This window comes from Papio anubis, chromosome 16 (assembly GCF_008728515.1).
Source record: "Papio anubis isolate 15944 chromosome 16, Panubis1.0, whole genome shotgun sequence".
Taxonomy (NCBI): Eukaryota; Metazoa; Chordata; class Mammalia; order Primates; family Cercopithecidae; genus Papio; species Papio anubis.
The window spans coordinates 45,319,522-45,342,926 of NC_044991.1; the positions used below are offsets into that span (position 1 = coordinate 45,319,522).

Sequence of the window (23,405 nt, forward strand, 5' to 3'; positions counted from 1 at the left end):
TGTCTTTTGGTTTGTAGAGGACTAAAAGGATTGAGCTGGTTTGGTGGTGTATTAGTCCATTTTCATGCTACTAATAAAGACATACCTGAGACTGGGTAATTTATAAAGAAAATGAGGTTTAATGGACTCACAGCTCCACGTGGCTGGGGAGGCTCATAATCATGGTGGAAGAGGAAAGGCACATCTTACATGACGGCAGACAAGACAGAGTGGGAGCCAAGCGATAGGGGAAACCCCTTATAACACCATTAGATCTTGTGAGACTTATTCACCACCACGAGAACAGTATGGGGGAAACCCATATCTCCCACTGGGTCCTTCCCACAACACATGGGAATTATGGGAACTACAATTCAAGATGAGATTTGGGTGGGGACACAGCCAACCCCTATCAGATGGTTATAAATATTTAGCTATAAGAAGTGAAAATGTGGAGACCACATTCTGGTGCCTAGTGCAAAACAGTCTTAGCCTTTCACCAGCATGGTTAACTGGATTACTGAATTGCTAAATACTTGGAATAATCCAACTATGTGTCTAAAACTACAATCAGGCTTAGGTGACAAATGCTGTTAGCCAGCCTGAGCCTGTGCCTGTTCTTACATTCAAAACCCGAATAATAGCAAGCCTCCTGGATCTGGAAAAGCTGAAGATGTAGTTTTGTGAAAAGAAGGCACAAGGCAGCAAGGAACCCAGAATCTTCCAAGAAGGTAGGTTGGGCATAGTTCATAGTGTGTCTTCCTGAAGCAAAAACCCAGACATTTAGCTTTCCCCTTATTTCACTGTTGAATGGCTACACCGTTGCATACGCCAGGGCTTCCGCCTTTCTCTTCTCTTGTGCAGCTGTGGGTTTTCCAAAGGCCTAGATCTAATGTGAGATCTTCGCTCACTGCCCATTTCTCAGTGCCCCCGCCCCTGCCCCCGCTCCTCTGGATCCAGGAACGCGAGATTGGGGCCGAAATTCAGCCTCCACTTTCTATATGCTCCTGGTGTGGTTGGTGGTTTATTCTTTTTCATCCAAGGCCCCTTTCAGCTGCATTTAGAGACACCCTTTGGTTCCCTACTCTCTGGGTTGCTCAGCAAAAATATTTTTCTGTCTGCTTATCAGCAGCACTCATATTTTGTAAATGAAAAGATGAATGGATGACGAATGAATGTTACTTTTTACTGTTTCTAGTCCCTTACTCCCCATCTCTATATCCACTGCTCTTATTCCTTTGGACATGCAGTTTCATCCTTCAAGATTCAGCCCAAATGTGAAATAGTAAGTAGTGGGTATTTAAATAGCTATGAATGATGACAAAAAAATTATTCTTAGTTTCAAGACGGTGGTGGGGAGGACTGTCCCCCTTGTTTAGCCTTTGGGTGGAAACAAAATCAAAATGACCAATTTGGGCAAGCAAAACAATTATTTTTGAAAGTCACATTTTTGGGGTCTGTTCTCCATGAGATCACAGACGGCATTTTTGGCACACTGAAAATTTGGTGCCTTTAAGTTTTATAAAGCAGATTGTGCAAGGACTTTGGTTCAGGTTTTCTGGGTGGCTCTTTAAACATGTGGATAGAGGTTGCATGGCCTTAGGCAGTTCAAAGAAGCAAGGGGATCTTCTTGGAAGAGTGCAAAAGACAGCTGAGAGCAGATGACCTGGGTTGGGCTTATGGATGAGGCAGGTGCTAGGGACAGGGCCTGTTTACCAGGCAGGGAGAGGGGGTGACTGTAGCAACTTTTGACCCTGTAGGCATGAGATGAAGGATAGGCAGAGCCTAGAAACCAGGGACAGGGTGTCCAATACGCTTGGGCTCTGGGCTTGATGCAATGCGTAGGATTCTGATCCTCAGGGAGGAGATTGTGGAATGAGACAAAGTACTGAGATGGGATCCCTAAATGAGGGGACTCAATGCACGAAGGTGAGACATGATTTAGGGAACAGTGTAGGAGCCCAGTGGTTAGGATTTTCAGTCAGGTGGGTGCTGGCAGCATCCACCTAAACAAAACTGCCTTGGCCCTGGGAGAGGTGTATGGGAGATGGAGGTTACCAAGTATTACATTGGTACAATCACTCTACCGTCTAGGGGCAAACAGAGGGTAGAAAAGGCCAGGAAAGGAGGTAGCGTGTCGTGCTTAAAAAGGGAGACTCTGGAGTCAGACTTCCTAAGTTTATCAGCTCTGACTCTTACTAGCTCTGTGTATCTAAGTAACTTCACCACTTTATAGAAGTTTCTTCTTCATCTGTCAAAGAGGAGATAAGAGTAGCAGGTGCCTCATTTTATAGTTATGAGGCTAAAATGAGTTGGTGAATGTAAATGGCTCATTACAACGAAGGCTCCATACAGTTGATTATCATCAAAAGATAGGGAGGCAATTGCTGTCTTTATTAAGCAAACTAGTTTAGAAATCCAAGTTGGACATTGAGATCTAAAAGATCATGGCTTGCAAAGTAGTCTAAGCCATGTGTATGGGTTTAATGTTTTACTTAAACAACCTCAGGAGCCCTTGCTCTGCAGACTAGGTAGTGCTCAGAGTTTTCTGGCAAACACTGGCCTTCTTTTTCCTCCTCCTCTTGGTCTTTAGTTGCTGTTAGGTAGAATTTTGATTCTTCCTTTCCACTTTTTTTTTTTTTTTTTTTTTTTAACCACTCCAAATTCTTGGCCTGCCTGGACCTCTGACCTCATGGCAACTGTCTAAGCCAAAGAAACAGCTTTTCTCCAAGGCTAGCTTAGGAAAGTCTTTGTAACTCACTTGAGGACTGAGGTTGCCTGCAGTCTCGCTGCTCTAAGTGTGGTTCTGCATGGCAGCAGCAGCAGCAGCACCCAGGAGCTTGTCAGAATGCAGGATCTCAGGCCCCCACCCAGACCCGCTCAATGAGAGTCTGCATTTTAACAAGACCCACAAGTACCTCGTGTGCATACGAAAGCCTGAGAAATACTGGGGAAAAATAACTTCATCATTTGCTTATTTCCTCAAAATGCACCAGAATCACCATGGAGAACAAATGTGTTGGTTCCTGGTTGCAGCTGACTCTGTAGCTGAGGCGGTGAAATGGCTGGAGAATGGTGGGATAGCACAAGGGCAGCCTGAGGGTTGGCTATGTCCCTGAAGCTGCCCACAGCAGAAAATGCAAAGAGATATTCTTAGTACTTAGCCAGCAAAAATGCAGAGACCAAACTTCAGCATTCTGAATTGAAATTGAGGCTACTAACAGGATAGGGCTCCGTTAGCCATCACACTGGACTGAGTTTTCCACAAGGGACCATAGCTTTCTGAGACCTCCATATGGCCTGGCAGTAAGTAGCTGGACTCAGCTAGTGGTTAAGAGTGTTAACAAGTGCTGTGCACATCCTGCCTATATCCTCTCAGCCCAGCTTCATAATGCAAACACAGGTCATTCTTTGTCTAAGAGCTCTTTTTCTGGCTGTGGGAACATAGCCTGAGTAGGGAGCCGCCTTCAATCAGTCACAAATGGGAATTTGTGGATACATACCTCAGCTCCCTCAGCCCACAGGTAGGGATAACACTGAGTTATCTATCCTGGCACCTAGAGTTTCCTAGTAGAATTGAGGTCCTGTTGTCCACTCTGGTCACTTGCTTGACAATGTACTGTGTTGGTTCCCTTCCTGTGCCCTGCTCACCTACTGGTGCTTCCTGGCATCACTTTCTGAATAAGAGACATCCATGTCTCAGGGTCTGCTGCTGGGGGAAGCAAACCAAGAAAAAAGCAACAGACTTGGGTCTGCATTTTGACCCCTGTGATTTATCATTTTTTCGACCTTAGGCAGGTCACGTAATCACTTTGAGGATTAGTTTTCTCTTTAATAAAATGAGGATAATGAACTGTGAGGGCTGCTGTTAAAATTAAATGAACTAATTAGCTGAGAACCTAATACCAGTGAAAGCTGAATAAATGATAGAGTAGTTATGGCTCAGCTATTATTCACATTTACTATTATAGAATAACTAATCTATGGTGATAAAAGATTCTGGTACTCAGGTGTTTTTTTTGTTGTTGTTGTTATTGTTTAAGAAATGAGGTCTTCAATAACAGGCTCTGAAATTGAGGCAAGAATTAATAGCCTATCAACCAAAAAAAGTCCAGGGCCAGACGGATTCACAGCCAAATTCTACCAGAGGTACAAAGAGGAGCTGGTACCATTCCTTCTGAAACTATTCCAATCAATACAAAAAGAGGGAATCCTCCATAACTCATTTTATGAGGCCAACATCATCCTGATACCAAAGCCTGGCAGAGACACAACAAAAAAAGAGAATTTTAGACTAATATCCCTGATGAATATCGATGCAAAAGTCCTCAATAAAATACTGGCAAACCGAATCCAGCAGCACATCAAAAAGCTTATCCACCATGATCAAGTGGGCTTCATCCCTGGGATGCAAGACTGGTTCAACATACGCAAATCAATAAACTTAATCCATCATATAAACAGAACTAAAGACAAAAACCACATGATTATCTCAATAGATGCAGAAAAGGCCTTTGAAAAAATTCAACAGCCCTTCATGCTAAAAACTCTCAATAAGTTAGGTACTAATGGGACGTATCTCAAAATACTAAGAGCTATTTATGACAAACCCACAGCCAATATCATACTGAATGGGCAAAAACCGGAAGCATTCCCTTTGAAAACTGGCACAGGACAGGGATGCCCTCTCTCACCACTCCTATTCAACATGGTGTTGGAAGTTCTGGCTAGGGCAATCAGGCAGGAGAAAGAAATAAAGGGTATTCAATGAGGAAATGAGGAAGTCAAATTGTCCCTGTTTGCAGATGACATGATTGTATATTTAGAAAACCCCATTGTCTCAGCCCAAAATCTCCTTAAGCTGAAAATCAACTTCAGCAAAGTCTCAGGATACAAAATCAATGTGCAAAAATCACAAGCGTTCCTATAAACCAATAACAGACAGAGAGCCAAATCATGAGTGAACTCCCATTCACAATTGCTTCAATGAGAATAAAATACCTAGGAATCCAACTTACAAGGGGTGTGAAGGACCTCTTCAAGGAGAATTGCAAACCACTGCTCAACGAAATAAAAGAGGACACAAACAAATGGAAGAACATTCCATGCTCATGGATAGGAAGAATCAATATCATGAAAATGGCCATACTGCCCAAGGTAATTTATAGATTCAATGCCATCCCCATCAAGCTACCAATGACTTTCCTCACAGAGTTGGAACAAACTACTTTAAAATTCATGTGGAACCAAAAAACAGCCCACATTGCCAAGAGAATCCTAAGCCAAAAGAACAAAGCTGGAGACATCACACTACTGGACTTCAAATTATACTACAAGGCTACAGTACCCAAAACAGCATGGTACTGGTACCAAAACAGAGATATAGACCAGTGGAACAGAACAGAGCCCTCAGAAATAATGCCACGCATCTACAACCATCTGTTCTTTGACAAACCTGACAAAAACAAGAAATGGGGAAAGGATTCCCTATTTAATAAATGGTGCTGGGAAAACTGGCTAGCCGCATGTAGAAAGATGAAACTGGATCCCTTCCTTATACCTTATACAAAAATTAATTCAAGATGGATTAAAGACTTAAATGTCAGACCTAAAACCATAAAAACACTAGAAGAAAACCTAGGCAATACCATTCAGGACATAGGCATGGGCAAGGACTTCATGTCTAAAACACCAAAAGCAATGGCAACAAAAGTCAAAATTGAGAAATAGGATATAATTAAACTAAAGAGCTTCTGCACAGCAAAAGAAACTACCATCAGAGTGAACAGGCAACCTACAGAATGGGAGAAAATTTTTGCAATCTACCCATCTGACAAAGGGCTAATATCCAGAATCTACAAATAACTTAAATTTACAAGAAAAAAATCAAACAACCCCATCAAAAAGTGGGTGAAGGATCTGAACAGACACTTCTCAAAAGAAGACATTTATGCAGCCAACAGACACATGAAAATGTACCCATCATCACTGGCCATTAGAGAAATGCAAATCAAAACCACAATGAGATACCATCTCACACCAGTTAGAATAGCGATCATTAAAAAGTCAGGAAACAACAGGTGCTAGAGAGGATGTGGAGAAATAGGAACACTTTTACACCATTGGTGGGACTGTAAACTAGTTCAACCATTGTGGAAGACAGTGTGGTAATTCCTCAAGGATCTACAGCTAGAAATACCATTTGACCCAGCAATCCCATTACTGGGTATATACCCAAAGGATTATAAATCATGCTGCTATAAAGACACATGCACACGTATGTTTGTTGCAGCACTATTCACAATAGCAAAGACTTGGAATCAACCCAAATGTTCATCAGTGACAGACTGGATTAAGAAAATGTGGACCATGGAATACTATGCAGCCATAAAAAAGGATGAGTTCATGTCCTTTGTAGGGACATGGATGAAGCTGGAAACCATCATTCTGAGCAAACTATCGGAAAGACAGAAAACCAAACACCACATGTTCTCACTCATAGGTGGGAATTGAACAATAAGAACACTTAGACACAGGGCGAGGAACACCACACACTGGGGCCTGTTGTGGGGTGGGGAGATGGGGGAGGGATAGCATTAGGAGATATACCTAATGTAAATGATGAGTTAATGTGTGCAGCACACCAACATGACACATGTATACATATGTAACAAACCTGTACGTTGTGCATATGTACCCTAGAACTTAAAGTATTAAAAAAAAAAAGAAATAAGGTCTTGTTATGTTGCTCAGGCTGGTATTGAACTCCTGGCCTCAAGTGATCCATCTTAGCTAACCAAGTAGTTGGGCTTACAGTTATGAACCACCAGGCCTGGCTCTAGTACCCAGTTTTGAATTTAGCATCACTAAAAATGCGCTTCTGAGTCTTTTTCTATTTTTTTTTAAGGAAATAGACTTTCGGTGTTCTGATTTTGCTCCCTTGCAGAACTTTCCTTCTATTTAATCTTCTTAGGTATTCATTGTGGCTTTGTGGGAAATGGAGAGAGAGGAATAATGAATAGTTTTGGAGTTAATGGTCAAGCCTATTCATACATGCTTAAAAGTTTATTATGATGGTCTGAGTAAGTTTAAGTATGCCTTAGGTACCTTTTTCCTACAGATAATTAAAAAACCCGAGGGCCCAGAATTCTGGTTCATTTATAGTTGGATTAAATAACTAAGGATGTCCACTTCCACTGGTACTACAAAAAAATAGAACCTCCTCCTCTCCAACAGGCGGAAGAGTACTGTTAAGGTATAAGGAGAGGACATGAAGCAGATGACAGTCCATGAGAGCAGAGCAAGTTTAGGGTTGCATGAAATTCCACAATCCCAGTGTGTGCAGATGCTCCAGTGCAGGTGGCCATTCTTAAAACCTGTCTCACAAGTTATTAGCTTCTATCTGGACTGGTTGTATGTGTCATGCACACACAGGTTCTGCAGATCCTAAACAATCTCTGTATTATCAGTCCAATCTGTGTGGATGCGTATCAAGGATGAAGGCATCACTGCATACTGAAGCAGTGAGTATTCTCCTGGGAATGGCAGAGCAAGAAACAGAGCCAGCAGCATCTGATGCTGCACATATTTTAACTCCATTCAGTTCTTTCCCTCTCCTTATACTTTTTGCTTCCCTCACCTCTCAAGAAAGAAGTCATTCAGAGGACCCTGGAAATAACCCTGCTCTCAAGGGGGCTGTTTTTGTGATGTAAATACAACAGAAGCAGAATATGCTCATGTTTCAAAGTTGTATTTAAACATTTGGGTGTGTGGGAACAAGGGTTTTGTGCACCTGTGAATGAAAGCCTAGCACTTTCCTATTGCTGCTATAAGAAGTTAGAGTAAACTTAGTGACTTTAAGACAACACAGACTTCTCTTACAGTTCTAGAGGTCAGAAGTCTGAAATGGGTTTGACTGGGTGAAAAATCAAGATATTGGCAGGGCTGTATCTCTGTCTAGAAGCTCTAGGGGAGAATCCGTGTCCTTGGTTTTTCCGGCTTCTGGGGAAATGCTTCCTGCATTGCTTAGCTGGTGGTCTTCTTTCATCTTCAAAGTCAGCAAGGGCTCTATAAGTCTTTCTCACATTGCATTCCCCTGACCCTCACTCTTTTGCTTGTCTTTTCCACATTTAATAACCCTATGATTGCACCAGACCTACGTGGATAGTCTCTTTACTTTAAGGTTAGCTGTTTTGCAGCCTGAATTCCATCTGCAACCTGAATTCCCTTTGCCAGGCAACATAATGTTCACAGGTTCTGGGGATGAGGGCATGGACATTTTTGGGGGGTGAGCATTATTTTTCCTACCAAAGAGAGCAGAAGAGCAACAGCAGCTTAGGCATAATAAACTCCCATGGATTAGAGGAGAGACTCTGACCCTAGCTGCACCCAATTCTCAATTAGTTGGGAAGGGCAGTATTTACCCAGACAGCTCCAGGCTTCACTATTAATCAGTTGTATGATCTTGGACAAGTTGCTTAATAACTCTAAGCCTGAATCTTCTCATTTATAAAGCAGTTCCTACCTCATGGAATTCTTCACAGGGCTAAATACATAAGAGAAGGCCATTAGCTCAGCATCTGGCACAGAGGCCTTTCTCAATAAATGCTAGCTGCTAGTATTAATAACAACAGCTAACATTCATTGTTAGGATAGAGACAATAACTATTATCTATTTTTCACGAGTACAAAGGGAGGGCATGAAGAATAAGTTGCTGAATGTTTTGAGAGCTTTGTAAAATCGGGAGATAAAATGTAACTCTTAAATTATAATTTCGCAAAAAGTTAAGAATTTAAAGCAAAATTTTACTTGGAAATAATTTCAAACATAACAGAAAAATTCCAAGAATAAAAGGACTGTAAAGGACACCCACTTACTTTAACCTAGATTCACCTATTAACACTTTATCCCATCATCTCGTCTGTGCATATTTATAGCTATGTCTGTCCACCTGTGTTTAAATGTGTGTGTGTACACACACATACACACACACACAAAATTTTTCCCTGAATGAAGACTAAGTTGCATATATCATGGTCTTTACCCCTAAATAATTCAGTGTGTCTTCTTTAAGAATAGGGTATTCTCCCCCTTAAGAATAGGGTATTCTTATATGATTACAGCAAGATTCAGCAAACTTTTTCTATAAAAATCCAGATAGTTTTACTTTAGGCTTTGTAGACCACATACAGTCTCTGTTGTGTAGTCTTCTTTGTTGTTTATACGATGCTTTAAATATGTAAAAGTGTTCTTAGCTCACAGGTCGTAGGTTGTCTATTCCTGGACTATGGTGAAATGATCCACTTCAGTAGTTTTAATGTTGATACACTATTCTTATCTAGTATTATCTAATTTACCACACATCTTCCAATTTTTCAAATCAGCCTAGTAATTTCCTTTATGCATTTTCTGTCTCTTTTGGAATCTAGTTTAGGACCCGCCATTGTACTTGGTTGATACTGTTCTTTCATATGATTTAATCTGGGCCATTTCCTCAACCTTTCACTGTCTCTTATAGTATTGATATGTTTAGAAAATACAATTCCTTTTTTAAAAATAGACCATTCCTAATTTGGGGTTGTCTAGTGATAGGATTCAGTGCCCTAACCTGCATCCCATATAAATGATGTCAAAGGCTTTTTAGGGTATCATATCTGGAGACACACAGGGTCCGTTTGCCCCTCACTGATGACTTCCAAGCAATAGCAAATGGAAAAACAAAAACAAAACAAAACAAAACAATAAAAAAATCAAACAAACAGAGAATAGAGAAATTCTGAGAGAACACTGCTTTAGAGACAGATGATCTTCAGAATTATTAAGTATGTTTTTTTTTCATCCAATGCTGTTCAAAGCTTTAACTTAAAGCTTGTGTCTCTGTTTCCATCTCTACTAGACATATGAGAAGGCAACTAAATGTTTTGAGAAAAAACAGTTTATTCAGGGAACAGTATGGTGAAAAGTGTAACTCCCAGGTGCCTTTTGTTGATTTTTGAAGTACATACATTCTTAGCTTGTGTATACATCTTAATTTTTGTACATTAACTGGCCAAGGTCTTATCTGTCAGCCTCTGCTCTAGTAGTTCAGCCCCACATTCAGGTCACACTGAAAGTCCTGCTGCTCTGTGCATGCTCCAGATTAGTTTTCTGCTTGAAATAATCTTTTCTTCTTTCCTGATTAGAATTATCTTAATCCTTCAGCATCTACTGCAAATGCCCTCCATTTTATGCAGTTCCCAAGGAGAAACAGACTCTTCATTTTTCCATAATATTTTCTACTGTCCCTTAGTGGCACTGACGACAATGACAAGGGTAATAATAGTAATAATGTAGCAACTACAAATAATTCAGTAGTTTCCAATGCCAGGCATTGTGCTAAGCACTTATATGCCTTTTCCAACCATGGTATTATTGGTGTATCACAATTATCCTCAGTTTTGGAATAGGAAAATTGAGATCCAGAACGTAAAGTAGTGTGTCTAGGACCACGGTCTCACAGTCTAATAAGCTAGAGGATAAGGACACAAATGCATGGGTCAAAGCCTGTACTCTGTTTCAAAATATTGGAGCAATGGTTTTAATTTTATATATATTGTATGATTATAATAATATTGTTAGCTTAAATTTACTTACGGGGAAACATACAGATATTAAGTGTACAATTCCATGAATTTACATAAGAACGTAACCATTACCCCATCAAAATATCGCCCCAGACAGTTCTTTTATGCCTCTTCTCACCAATTCCCTCCCTCCAAACCAGAGACAAGCATTAATAAGACTTCTATCATCATAGATTAGTTTTGTCTATTTTTGAATTGACTGTAAATGAACTCACACAGTATGTATACACATTTGTGTCTGGTTTATTTCACTCAAACTAATTAAAATAATTTTTCTTGAGAGTCAGCCATGTTATGTGTAGCAGTAGCTTGTTGCTTTTTTTAAATTGTAGAGTAGTGTTCTATTGTATAAATAAGTAACAGTTTTTTTCTACTCTCCTGTTGGTAGACAGTTGGATTGTTTCCAGATTTTGGCTATTATGAATAAAGATGCTATGAACATTCTTGTACAAGCCTTTTAGTGGACACACACTTTCATTCCTTTTGGGTAAATATCTAGGTATAGAATTTCTGGGTCATATACAGGGGCATGTTTTGCTTTACAAAACTTTGCCAAATAACTTTCCAAAGAAGTTGTACCATTTTACACTCCATAGGCAATGGCTGCATGTTCTAGTCGCTCCACATCCTTGCTAACATTTGGCATTGTCACCTTTTTAATTTTAGCTATTTTAGTGGGTGTGAGAAAGTGCTGTAGCCAAAGTCCATACTCTTAACCACTGCTTGATGTCATCACGGCCCATTTCACTTTATACAGTAACTTGCATACACATCTGCCTTTCCTACTAGATTCCAAGCCCTCAGGTAGCTAAGATATTCCTTATCATTTTTATAGTCCTTCTGAATCAGAAGCTCAATAAATGCTTAATAAATTTTGGCTCGGAACACATTCTCTGCCAACTTTCAATCACGAGTGTAAAAGAGTAGAGAGAGGAAGAGTGAGGATATCTAATATGACAGTTGTCTGGTGGTATATCCCAGGGCACACTGGCAAGGTCTCAGGACAGCTTAGATTAAAGGAGGTTCAAAACAATAAGATTCTAGGTCTTAATATCTCTCAGCATGCATTATAATCATCTGGGGAACTCTGAAAAAAATGCAGATGTCTTGGCCCCAACCCAGCAGCGGTCATCTTGGAGGATTTCTACCCTAAAAGCCTTAAGCTGGAGACTAGGGAATGCTTGGTCAATGATTAATGAAGCTTACGTTTAGTCTGCCGGTTGGTCATTTATATATGTATGTATGTTTACTTATCTGTCTATGCATATGACAGATATTTGGACTGAGTTGATCTGAGGTGGGCACAGTCATTGGTCTTTTATGGATGTTCCCTAGATGCCACTATTGTGCAGCTAGCGTTAAGAGCAGTGACACAGTAGAATGGAGTGAAGAAGTAAGAGGTTTACATTGATGATGATAGTGTTGATCTGTTCCAGAGAGATAATAATCCAACTATGTCTCTCTCTGGAAGTGAGATTATCACGTTTAACCACATACGTAGATGGAACTACAGTTGAATGACTGCCTAGCTATCCCCTTTATCCTTTGCCAACTAGACAGAGCCTTTGATCAGCAATCATCTGTCACATTGAAGAATCAAAGGGCACAACACACTTGAGCTAATACCAAAGGCATTCCTTGTAGTCTCTTAATAAATGTACTCGGAGCCCTGAAAGATGTCTACTCCAAACATGAATTCCCAACACTGCCAAAATGATTTGAGTCTAGATGTGACAATCTGTGATATTTCAGGCAGAACTGCAAGAATTTAACTTGGCTTATCAAAGTCTAAAGCCAAAATTGAGTGTCCGATGCGAAATGGACAAACGAAGTCAACGTATTTTGAATGACATTAAGCTAGATGTTATAGCCACCGTATAAGTCTGAGCAGGCCACAGTTTGGCTCTTCTGGAAGGTCTGGTCCTGAACTTCACTCTAAGTGTTCATCTTCACATAGCTACTGAAAATGGCTCAGTAAGGCATAGCCAGACCTCACCCCACTCAGTGAGAGCCATAGATTTTTCATTTGAACAACTGTACGAGTTAGACAAGGGGGTTCACTTGAGAATACTCCCATGCATTTTGTTTCCTCCCTCATGGGACAATTGTCCTTTGGTTTAAGATTGCTGTGAGGTGGGCAGAACAGAATTGAAACAATTCTTCTTCAGTTCTCTGTCAACCTTCTTCTTGTCACTTCAAACTTTGTTACCTCCTTGGAGGATGGAGGGGAGAGCTAGGAAGGAGGAACAGGGAAAAATGGAGAAGCGAAGGCAGGAGAGAAAGGTGGTAAGGAAGAAAGAGAAAACAAATTTATATGTGTACACGTGTGTGCATGTGTGTGCATGTGTGCACACATGCACAGATAGAAGGGAATTTTCCAACGACAATAACAAATTAGAATCAAAACCCTTCAGCTAGGAGGATCCTTACCTATCACAGAGTTTGACACCTCATTTTACAGATGAGGAAACTGAATGCAAGAAAGATGAAAGGATTTATTTATTTATTTATTTATTTATTTATTTATGTTTTGTAAAAGGGCTTTAATGTGCTCCATAAATGCAAACTAATCAAACGTGAAGACACCTAAGTGCTCTTTTCACACTATCATTTGGTTTGCAATTTTGGTAATGGCACAAGGAAAAATCCCTCAACTAGGATAACCAGATGGAATACTCAAAGGCAGATAAGACAGAGAAGACATAATGAACTAAAGATAAATTTATTCCTTCATTGTTTATGTTGTAGTGAAGAAATGCCATGAGAGGTGTTGGCAGAAGTTTGACATGAAAGAGCTGAGCATAATCACTTCATTCCTCTTGGCGTAGGGCAGAGCAGTAGGCTGCTCTTGGAAAAGAAAGAGATGTTTCAGGGAAGAGCAACAAAAATAATCAGGCACTGAAAAAAAGAATCTCTGATGAAAAGATTTATACAAAGTGACGCAGTAAGTCAGGAGCAGAGCTGGACGAGAGAACTCAGGTGTCCACCACCATCCACCTCCTTCAAAGTGTTCCCTGATAATTTCCATGCTGCCTCATCAAGTCTCCAAAAGAAATAGGCTTCTGCCTGCTCCTCACCACCCAACCGCACAAACCAGAGCCTGAAAGGACATTTCAATGAAGTTGAATAGATGGTTTTGTTAGGTGGGGAGCTGAGCATCTGTGGGTGGGCAAAGTAAAAGGAGGCATTCTTCTAAGGAATAGGCTCATTTTTTAACCGACCATAACACAAAACTTAAGTCTCCAAACTTCCTCAAGACAGAGTTGTAGAAAGGGAAGAGTTATAACACTTCTGATAATTAAATGGCAGTCCTAAGAGATCAATCGTGGCTCCAGAGGCCACATTGCAAAACCACTAACAGTGACATTAATGTGTTTGGGTTACACTTAACAATCTGGATGTTTAATGCTCTTCAACCATTTGTTCCAGGTCACCAGAGGTTAACAAGCCAGTAGTGAATATAAACATAATTGTGTTTCATGAGGCTACGTTGTCAGCTTGAAAAACAGAACAAAGCCTCATCAATAATCTTTACTTTCTTCTAGGAGCAAGCCAGTACATGTTGAATAAATACATTGACACTCACTGTTGTGTTTGAAGATTCTTATGGTTGCACCTGAGAGTCGGGCCCCAAGCACAAGCGATGTGTGGTTTAACTCATCACTTAAAATGAGGCATCCCTGTGCAGAAAGCAAGCACACAAAACACAAGCCAATAAATAAAACCAAGGAAAAACAACTTGAGGGGACAGGAAGGCACTCTAAAACCCGCAACACCAATTTCTAAAACTCACTTTAATTTTAAAAGGCCAAGAGTTTAACCTGGTGTCTATATGGATAAAATCATGTATAGCAGTCAGCTGATGGAGATGGGAGTTGTTTTAAGATATTACATGTTCACGGCAACATTTACGTAGAGTTTGCAGTCGAGAAGTTCATCCAAGATCTTTGTTAAGCACCAGGGAGAGCCTAAAGTGTTGATCTCCGACAGGAAGATTGGTAGGTTTTTGGGTGGGTTATGAACTTGTAGGGGCACTTCCATAAGGGATTATTTGGAACAGTTTTAGTTATTCCTACTGAAAGGCAGGGGTCTTTTGTGCAGGACAATTTAAGCTCTTACTTCTGATTCTCGTTTTCCACTGTATTAACATCCCATGTAGGCAAAAACATCACTGTGTTACAGTCAAAAACTTTGAATATGGAAAAGTATAGATGGCAATTCAGTCTGCGGTATGTGGATTAAGTCAGTCTAACTTACTGCTTGCAAATTACTCTTTGTAAAATTATTTTTCTTTTTAAGTTAAACATTTCGAAATTGCGAAACTGCTTAAGCATACCAAAAATACAGGCAAATTATGGTGAACCTTTGTCTTTTGTGGCCTTCCAGAATCTTTGAATTTTCCCTTATATTTCTATAGTTTCACACATAGCCATGTTTTGAGTTTTTCTGAGGCAAAAGCCACAAACATTCCCATATATTTGTACTCTAGATATATGCATTTTTGTAATTTTTCTGGTGGAACATTTAGAAGTTATTTGTAAGCCTACTACTTCGCCTTTCCTGAGAACAGGACATTCTCCTACAAAAATCACAATTCAATGATCACATTCAAGAAGTTCAATGCTTTTACAACACTATCATTTGATAGACAGTTCAAATTTAAATTTCCCCAACTTTTCTAATGATGTCTTAAAGCTCTTAATAGACATCATCATTCCTTTGATGTTGTTCATTGCAAAATCCAGTCTAAGACCATACATTGCATGTAGTTGTGATGAGACACATTTTCAAAGGCATAAATTTGATTAATGTACTTGCTTACTTGCAATGAACCAGCCAACTTCCCATTTTTTTTTCTGAGGAACAATTTCAAATGCCGGCATGATTGTCACTATATGGCTCATTGCCATTTGGCACCTGCTTTCATCTCTGATCTTTTCTTTGACCACCATTCTATATTCTAGTTCCTCCAAACCTATGTATTTTACACATGCTGTTCCCTCTTCATGTCCTAAATACAACTTATTTATCTGTTAAAATTCTGTTCTCCTCTCACCATTTTTGCACAGACATTGCGGACTTTCTCAGGAAGGGTTTTGGGCAGCTCTTTGTCCTTCCTCAAATATGGGCATGCCTTTTCTATGGTATTTGTCCTACTTTGTTCAGTATATTTTTCCCCCGTTAGACTCTAAAGTACATAAATTTAAAAGACACAGGTCTTGTTCATCTTTGTATGTCTTGTATCTTCCCTTATATGCGGACATAGTAGATTCTCAAGAATTGGTTTATTGAATGAAAAAATAAATGAGTAACATAGGAAAAATATTTTGTCCAAGTAAATGCTTAATAAATATTAGCTATGAGAAGTTGCAAATGGGAACTCAGGAGCCCAAAATTATGATTGCTTTGTTAAACTGTCTTTGAAGATGAATTCTGACCCATGTCTAGGGTTGCAATTATATAATCAGCAATATCATGAAAAGATTTGCTGGACTAAGCTGGCATACTTATTCAAAAATACTGATTTCCAGTCAGTTTCTCCTAAGAAAAGAACCTTCTCACATGTACTACTTCTTTTTTTTTTTTTTTTTTTTGAGATGGAGTCTTGCTCCGTCGTCAGGCTGGAATGCAGTGGCCTGATCTTGGCTCATTGCAATCTCCACTTCCTGGTTTCAAGCAATTCTCCTGCCTCAGCCTCCTGAGTAGCTGGGACTATAGGTGCGCGCCACCACGCCCAGCTAATTTTTGTATTTTTAGTAGAGATGGGGTTTCACCATGTTGGCCAGGATGGTCTTGATCTTTTGACCTTGTGATTTACCCGCCTCGGCCTCCCAAAGTGCTGGGATTACAGGCATGAGCCACCGTGCCCATCTCAGCCATACTTCTAACAAGGACCTGCTCAGAGTTACAATTCTTAGGAGTAATACAGTAGAAGACAATTATGTTAACAAACTTCTCACCTTTCCAACTAATGCCGGGATATTCATTGAGTTAGTTGCGAATCCCATCCCAAAGACCATAGCTGCTTCCACATTCAGGAACTTAGCCACAAGGTCCTCCAGCTCCTTGTGCTTATCCAAGGTGCCTGCACATAAAATTACATGAGGAGTGAGCCTTCACTTTTCAACAAGGCCAAGATTGAAAACTCAAATTCCAGTACATACACATCACCAAAAGACCTATACAAGAGTGCTTGTAGCAGGAAGATTTGCCATTGCCCGAATCTAGAAATAGCCCAAATATTCAACTATTGTAGAATGGAAAAATACAATGTGGGGTATTTGTATAGTGGAATTCAATACAGCAATGAGAAAGAACGAACTGCTGCTCCACACAACATTGTGGATAAATCTCACAAATCTGTTGTTGAGTGAAAGAAGTCAGATATCTAAAAAAGTACAGGCTGTATGATTTCGTTTACGTAAAGTTTGCAAACAGGCAAAACAAATCTACAGTGTTAGAAGTCAGGATAGTAGTTATTTTTATTAGGAGCATGAAGACGGTTTTCAGATTCTCTGAACGTTCTATTTCTGCATTTGTTACGTAGGTATGTTTGCTTTGTGAAGATCCATTGAGCTGTATACTTACGACTGGTGCACTTTTCACCATGCCGTAAGTGAAATAAAATTTACAAAAAACACCCACAATTCTCTCTTTTTACTCTACATCTCACAAGTAATTAATTAAATTATAACCCCATCAGAGTTTCCCCACACCTAAATGCAAAACGGATTCAATGACTTCCATAGATACCAATAATTTATTAAATCTTATAATTTATTGAACCTTTGGAATGTACTAGGTACTGTGTTAAGCCCACTATTTAGGTTCTCTCATTTAATCTTAGAAGCCAATAATGCAGGTATTTTTACTTCACAGATAAGAAAACTGAGAGTTAAGAGGTTACCAATAAAAAGCAACAGAGATAATCTAGTTTAACTCCAAAGTGTAGTTTTTACCTCTTTACAATCGCTTATATGTTTGCCCTTTGATCTCTCCTTAAACATAATCCCCTCATGCTTTGCTACAGCAAATGTTGATGCTCGCTTCTCATATTTTCTGTTTGCTATCACTTGAACTCCTAGGTCTGCACAGTCCAATATGGTAGCCACCAGCTATATGTGGTTAGTGCAATGGAGAAACTGAATTTCAAGTTTTATTTAATTTTAAGTAACATAAAATGTAAAGCTAACGCATAGTAAAGTGCATTTCACCAACTGCAAATTTATTTTTTGATAGCATTATATTTCATATTAATTATTGGAAATTTAATGTCTTTATTAAGATGTGCTGTAAGTATAAAATATGTGTCATTTTCTGAAGCCATAGTATGATGACAAAAAGAATGTAAAATAGTACTTTTTTTTTTTTGAGATAGAGTCTCACTCTGTAGCCCAGGCTGGAGTGCAGTGGTATGATCTCGACTCACTGCAGCCTCGGCCTCCCGGGTTCAATCAATTCTCCTGCCTCAGCCTCCCGAGTAGCTGGGACTACAGGCGCATGCCCCCACGCCCGGCTAATTTTTTGTATTTTAGTACAGATGGGGTTTCACCGTGTTGCCCAGGCTGGTCTCGAACTCCTGAGCTCAGGCAATCCACCCGCCTTGGCCTCCCAAAGTGCTGGGATTACAGGTGTGAGCCACTGCACCCAGCCCGATATTTTTTATAGTGATTACACATTTAAATGGCAATAGTCTGACATACTGTGTTAAAGAAAATATATAATTAAATTGATTTTACCGTTTTTTTTCTTATTAAATGTGGTTATTAGAAAATTTAATATTACACATGCGTCTTGCCTCCTGTTTTTATTGAGCAATGCTTTCTAAATGATATAACTGACAGAACGGAAAAATGTACAAGTGGAGAGATGCTGTAATTTACACACACAGAACATAGGAGCTGTTGCTCGGATTTAAGTTACAGGAGTATTGTTATCATGTTTAGGGCCGCTATAAACATACTTCCTTTTGCCCAAGGATCAACATAGTTTAATATACAGAGTATGATATAAGAATGTATTTAAATTGGTAAATTAGTTTTCTTACTGTGCTAAAATAGTAAGAAGGTACTGAATGGTCAGTTCTAAGATTTCTATTGCATTTCATGTTGAAGAGGACACTTCTTGATCTTTGCCGTTCATGAGAGGTCACACTGAGGGGCCTTGCTTTTCAAAGCAGAATTTATTTATCCCCAAAGTTATTAGAAGACATAGTAAAACAAGCGTTCTAGGCCAGGTGCGGTGGCCCACGCTTGTAATCCCAGCATTTTGGGAGGCCGAGGCAGGTGGATTACCTAAGGTCAGGAGTTCAAGACCAACCTGGCCAACATGGTGAAACCCCATTTCTATTAAAAATACCAAAAAAAAAAAAATTAGCCTGGCATGGTAGCGCATGCCTGTAATCCCAGCTACTCAGGAGGCTGAGGCAGGAGAATCACTTGAACCCGGGAGGCGGAGGTTACAGTGAGCCGAGATTGCCCCACTGCACTCCACCCTGGGTGACAGAGTGAGACTCCATCTCAAAAAAAAAAAAAAAAACCAAAAAACAAAAAACAAACAACAACAACAAAAACAAGTATTTTTTTCTTTTTTTTTTTTTTTATTATACTTTAAGTTCCAGGGTACATGTGCACAATGTGCAGGTTTGTTACATATGTATACATGTGCCATGTTGGTGTGCTGCACCCATCAACTCGTCAGGACCCGTCAACTCGTCATTTACATTAGTTATAACGCCCAATGCCATCCCTCCTCCCTTCCCCCCTCCCCATAATAGGCTCCAGTGTGTGATGTTCCCCTTCCTCTGTCCAAGTGATCTCATTGTTCAATTCCCACCTATGAGTGAGAACATGCGGTGTTTGATTTTCTGTTCTTGCGATAGTTTGCTGAGAATGATGGTTTTCAGCTGCATCCGTGTCCCTACAAAGGACACAAACTCATTCATTTTTATGGCTGCATAGTATTCCATGGTGTATATGTGCCACATTTTCTTAATCCAGTCTGTCATTGATGGACATTTGGGTTAATTCCAAGTCTTTGCTATTGTGAATAGTGCTGCAATAAACATACGTGTGCATGTGTCTTTATAGCAGCATGATTTATAATCCTTTGGGTATATACCCAGTAATGAGATGGCTGGGTCATATGGTATTTCTAGTTCTAGATCCTTGAGGAATCGCCATACTGTTTTCCACAATGATTGAACTAGTTTACAGTCCCACCAACAGTGTAAGAGTGTTCCTATTTCTCCGCATCCTCTCCAGCACCTGTTGTTTCCTGACTTTTTAATGATTGCCATTCTAACTGGTGTGAGATAGTATCTCATTGTGGTTTTGATTTGCATTTCTCTGATGGCCAGTGATGACGAGCATTTTTTCATGTGTCTGTTGGCTGTATGACTATCTTCTTTTGAGAAATGTCTGTGCATATCCCTTGCCCACTTTTTGATGGGGTTGTTTGTTTTTTTATTCTTGTAAATTTGTTTGAGTTCTTTGTAGGTTCTGGATATTAGCCCTTTGTCAGGTGAGTAGATTGCAAAAATTTTCTCCCATTCTGTAGGTTGCCTGTTCACTCTGATGGTAGTTTCTTTTGCTGTGCAGAAGCGCTTTAGTTTAATTAGATCCCATTTGTCAATTTTGGCTTTTGTTGCCGTTGCTTTTGGTGTTTTAGACATGAAGTCCTTGCCCATGCCTATGTCCTGAATAGTATTACCTAGGTTTTATTCTAGGATTTTTATGGCATTAGGTCTAACATTTATGTCTCTAATCCATCTTGAATTAATTTTCATATAAGGAGTAAGGAAAGGATCCAGTTTCAGCTTTCTACTTATGGCTAGCCAATTTTCCCAGCACCGTTTATTAAATAGGGAATCCTTCCCCCATTTCTTGAAAAACAAGTGTTCTAATAGTCAATCTGACTCAAGATTTGGTGCAATGTTTAAAGTTTACATTGTAATTTCAAACTTTGTATCATCAAAGATATATTATGGAACAGGAAGAGAAACTGGTATTTAGGAATAAAACATGGGCATATCATTTGCCAGATTTGCGTTTACCTAAAAGAGGCTTCTTCCCAATGGGAATGGTTCCAAGAATAGACAGTGAAAAGGCCAACAGCCTGGGTATCAGGAGGCTAGGTTCTGGCTTTAGCTCTTCCATTACCAGCTGTGTGGCCTCTGGCTACCTTTCCTGGAAGTTTGCAGAGGGATTCAGATAAATGCCATTTTAGGCTTTCCCAATGTTGCACGTGCTGTTTCCTCCACATAAAATCATCTTTTTGCCCTTCATCTTTTCTCTGAAGCCTTTCTCAGCTTCCCCAGGGAAAACTCGTCATTCTTCTCTTCTGAGATTGAATAACATTTATCATATGATGATTGCAGCACTTATTAAGTTGAACTGAGAATGTTCCCAGGGCAATCTTCTCTAGTACAAAAAGAGTCCTTGGGGTGCAGATACTGTGTGTGAGACCTCATGACTTCCATAGATACTGACAATAGTATCATAGATGGCCATAGTATCAGACATTCTATGATGGTGTCATAGATGTTTGTCTTAGCAACCACAGTGTCTAGCACAGTGCTGACACATAGTAGGTACTTGTAGAGTTATATGGGGTCTTTTGATGAATAACTAAGACAGGGCTGAGCTTAGAGTAGGAGATGGCACAGGGAAGAAGATCAAAAGGCCATGCAATGCCAAGGCAATAAGGTGACTAGGCAGTGAATACCAGCCTGAAGACATTCATTCCTAGAGAAGTCTTCTAGTAAAGACACAAGGTGCCCAAACTTTGCCAACTTGATATATTTCCCCTTTCCTGCCCAGAGGGTCAGGTGACAACTGGTCCAGTCACCCAGAAGTGCATGAGTAGAAGTTCATGATGCAACTCCATTTGTCTTTCTCCACCCTTAATCTTTCCAAAACCTGCTATCTCAGGAGCTTAATCTACAACAGTTGCATCACTAAAAGTTGTTAGGTTAATGTGGAATGTGTTGTCACACAAACAGCCAGCCAACTCATGAGAAGTGGGTGTGTCTAAGACCATTCTGAGAAATTGCTCACTACAAGATCCTTTCCATTAGACCTGGCTTAAAGACAGGGAGGAGGCTAGGCACAGTGGTTCATGCCTATAATCCCAGCACTTTGGGAGGCTGAGGCAGGAGGATTACTTGAAGTCAGGAGTCTGAGACCAGCCTGGCCAATACGGTGAGAACCCCATCTCTAAAAAATAAATAAAAAGTAAAGTAGCTGGGCGTGGTGGTACGCACCACCCCAGCTATTTGGGAGGCTGAGGTGAGAGGATTGAGCTTAGGAGGTTGAGGCTGAAGTGAGCTATGATCACATCACTGCACACCAGCCTGGGTGACAAAGCAAGATCTCATTAAAAAAAAAAAAAAAAAAAGAAAGAAAGAAAAGGAAAAAGAAAACAAAGGAAAAGAGAGGAAAAAGGAATTGCCAGTGTCCATCTGAGGTCTGAGGTCCCCAGACACAGTCCTTTTTCAGGATTTCCAGTGGGCACGTAGTTAGCAAAGTGACTTTTAGCTGCTAGATACAAGACCACTTTCTATGACCAGATGTCTCACAACAGAGTTACAAGTTAAGAGCGGTTTTGCATCTAGGGGCTTACCTTCATTTATATAGAAAACAATAATCCCCAAATTCCATTACCATGGAATTTCTCTGTTTAGTGTTCATAGCTCAGACTTTATTAACAAACCTGAAAGATTCCCAGGATGGCTGAGGATCTTTCACCACTTCTACTTCAGGAAGCCATGCCTTTGAAAATCAGATTGGACTGGTCTGGCGTGAGGTGGGTTTTTAAAGGAATAATGAAATATCTTCCTTTTAATCAAGGGCTGCTTTACTCTTCCTGCTCTTCATATTCAAAAAATAAAAATGTAGGAAGAGCTTGGGGAAATAAAGTAGTCACTAGAAGCTTTGCTTTCTACAAACATTCATTCAGGCTATACCCTGATTGAGTAAAGGTGTCAACTTGCAGTTGGTGGTCCAAGTACTTAGGTAATTCTGGAAATCAAGTACAACATTTTGTCTTTGGTATACAAACATTGGCATTTTTTAACTCCTAAGAAAGCATAGTTATAATGCTAGCTGAAGGTATAAATAAACCCACAATAGCTTTTTTTTTCTGTTTCTCTGTGACATTTTAGTCTCTGAAAGTCAATAACAGCCATAAATTGGCTATTGACAATGGATCTCCAAATTGCTGTGTTATGCATATAATGAATCTTATTTTTGTCCTGGTGGTTCATTTATCCAGTGTTAAACTCAAAACCTGCTTTATAAATAAAATAAGAAACACAAACTGGAAGTATCCTCTTGTCAGCTCTCTAAGTAGTGTTTTCATGTGCCAAGTGCCACGTTTACTGCCATCAGTCAAATAAAAAATTAGATTCAAGATAAAGTACCAATATTCTATCTATGGACTATATGCATGTCTACTGAATTTTTGTTGATACTGACTGGCTTGTACTCTTTAGGCAGATATTACTGGCCTACATATTAACGTTGGTTAATAGCAAAGAGTGTGGGTGTTATTAACAAACCTGTTTCACAACTACCAATTCTTCTTTTGTAGCCCACATGAAGACTATTTTCCAAATTGTAACTGTAGCCACTTTTGGTCCAGAGTGTCCTGTTCATAAACTGTTCCTTAGACCTGGCCTAACAGCAGGCTGTTTGTAATGGGGACCTGCCAGCTGTCCCATCTTGCCATTCACATTGTGAGTCCGAGCTATGAGTTCACATCTGTGGCACTTTGCTTGAACTGGCAATTCTTGCATTAAAGCC

General features: G+C 39.8%; 1 protein-coding gene across 4 annotated transcripts in view; it reads right to left on the bottom strand.

Moving 5' to 3' along the window:
- Nucleotides 1-23,405, bottom strand: part of SPTLC3 (serine palmitoyltransferase long chain base subunit 3) — a 180,692-nt gene that overhangs the window by 68,200 nt on the left and 89,087 nt on the right. For all 4 annotated transcript variants that reach the window (XM_021921238.2, XM_021921235.2, XM_021921236.2 and 1 more), the window contains 2 exons: nucleotides 16,563-16,687; nucleotides 14,189-14,282 (listed from right to left, as the gene is read on the bottom strand). In XM_021921238.2, the coding sequence (XP_021776930.1) occupies nucleotides 14,189-14,282; nucleotides 16,563-16,687 (219 nt within the window). The remainder of the gene's footprint in view (nucleotides 1-14,188; nucleotides 14,283-16,562; nucleotides 16,688-23,405) is intronic.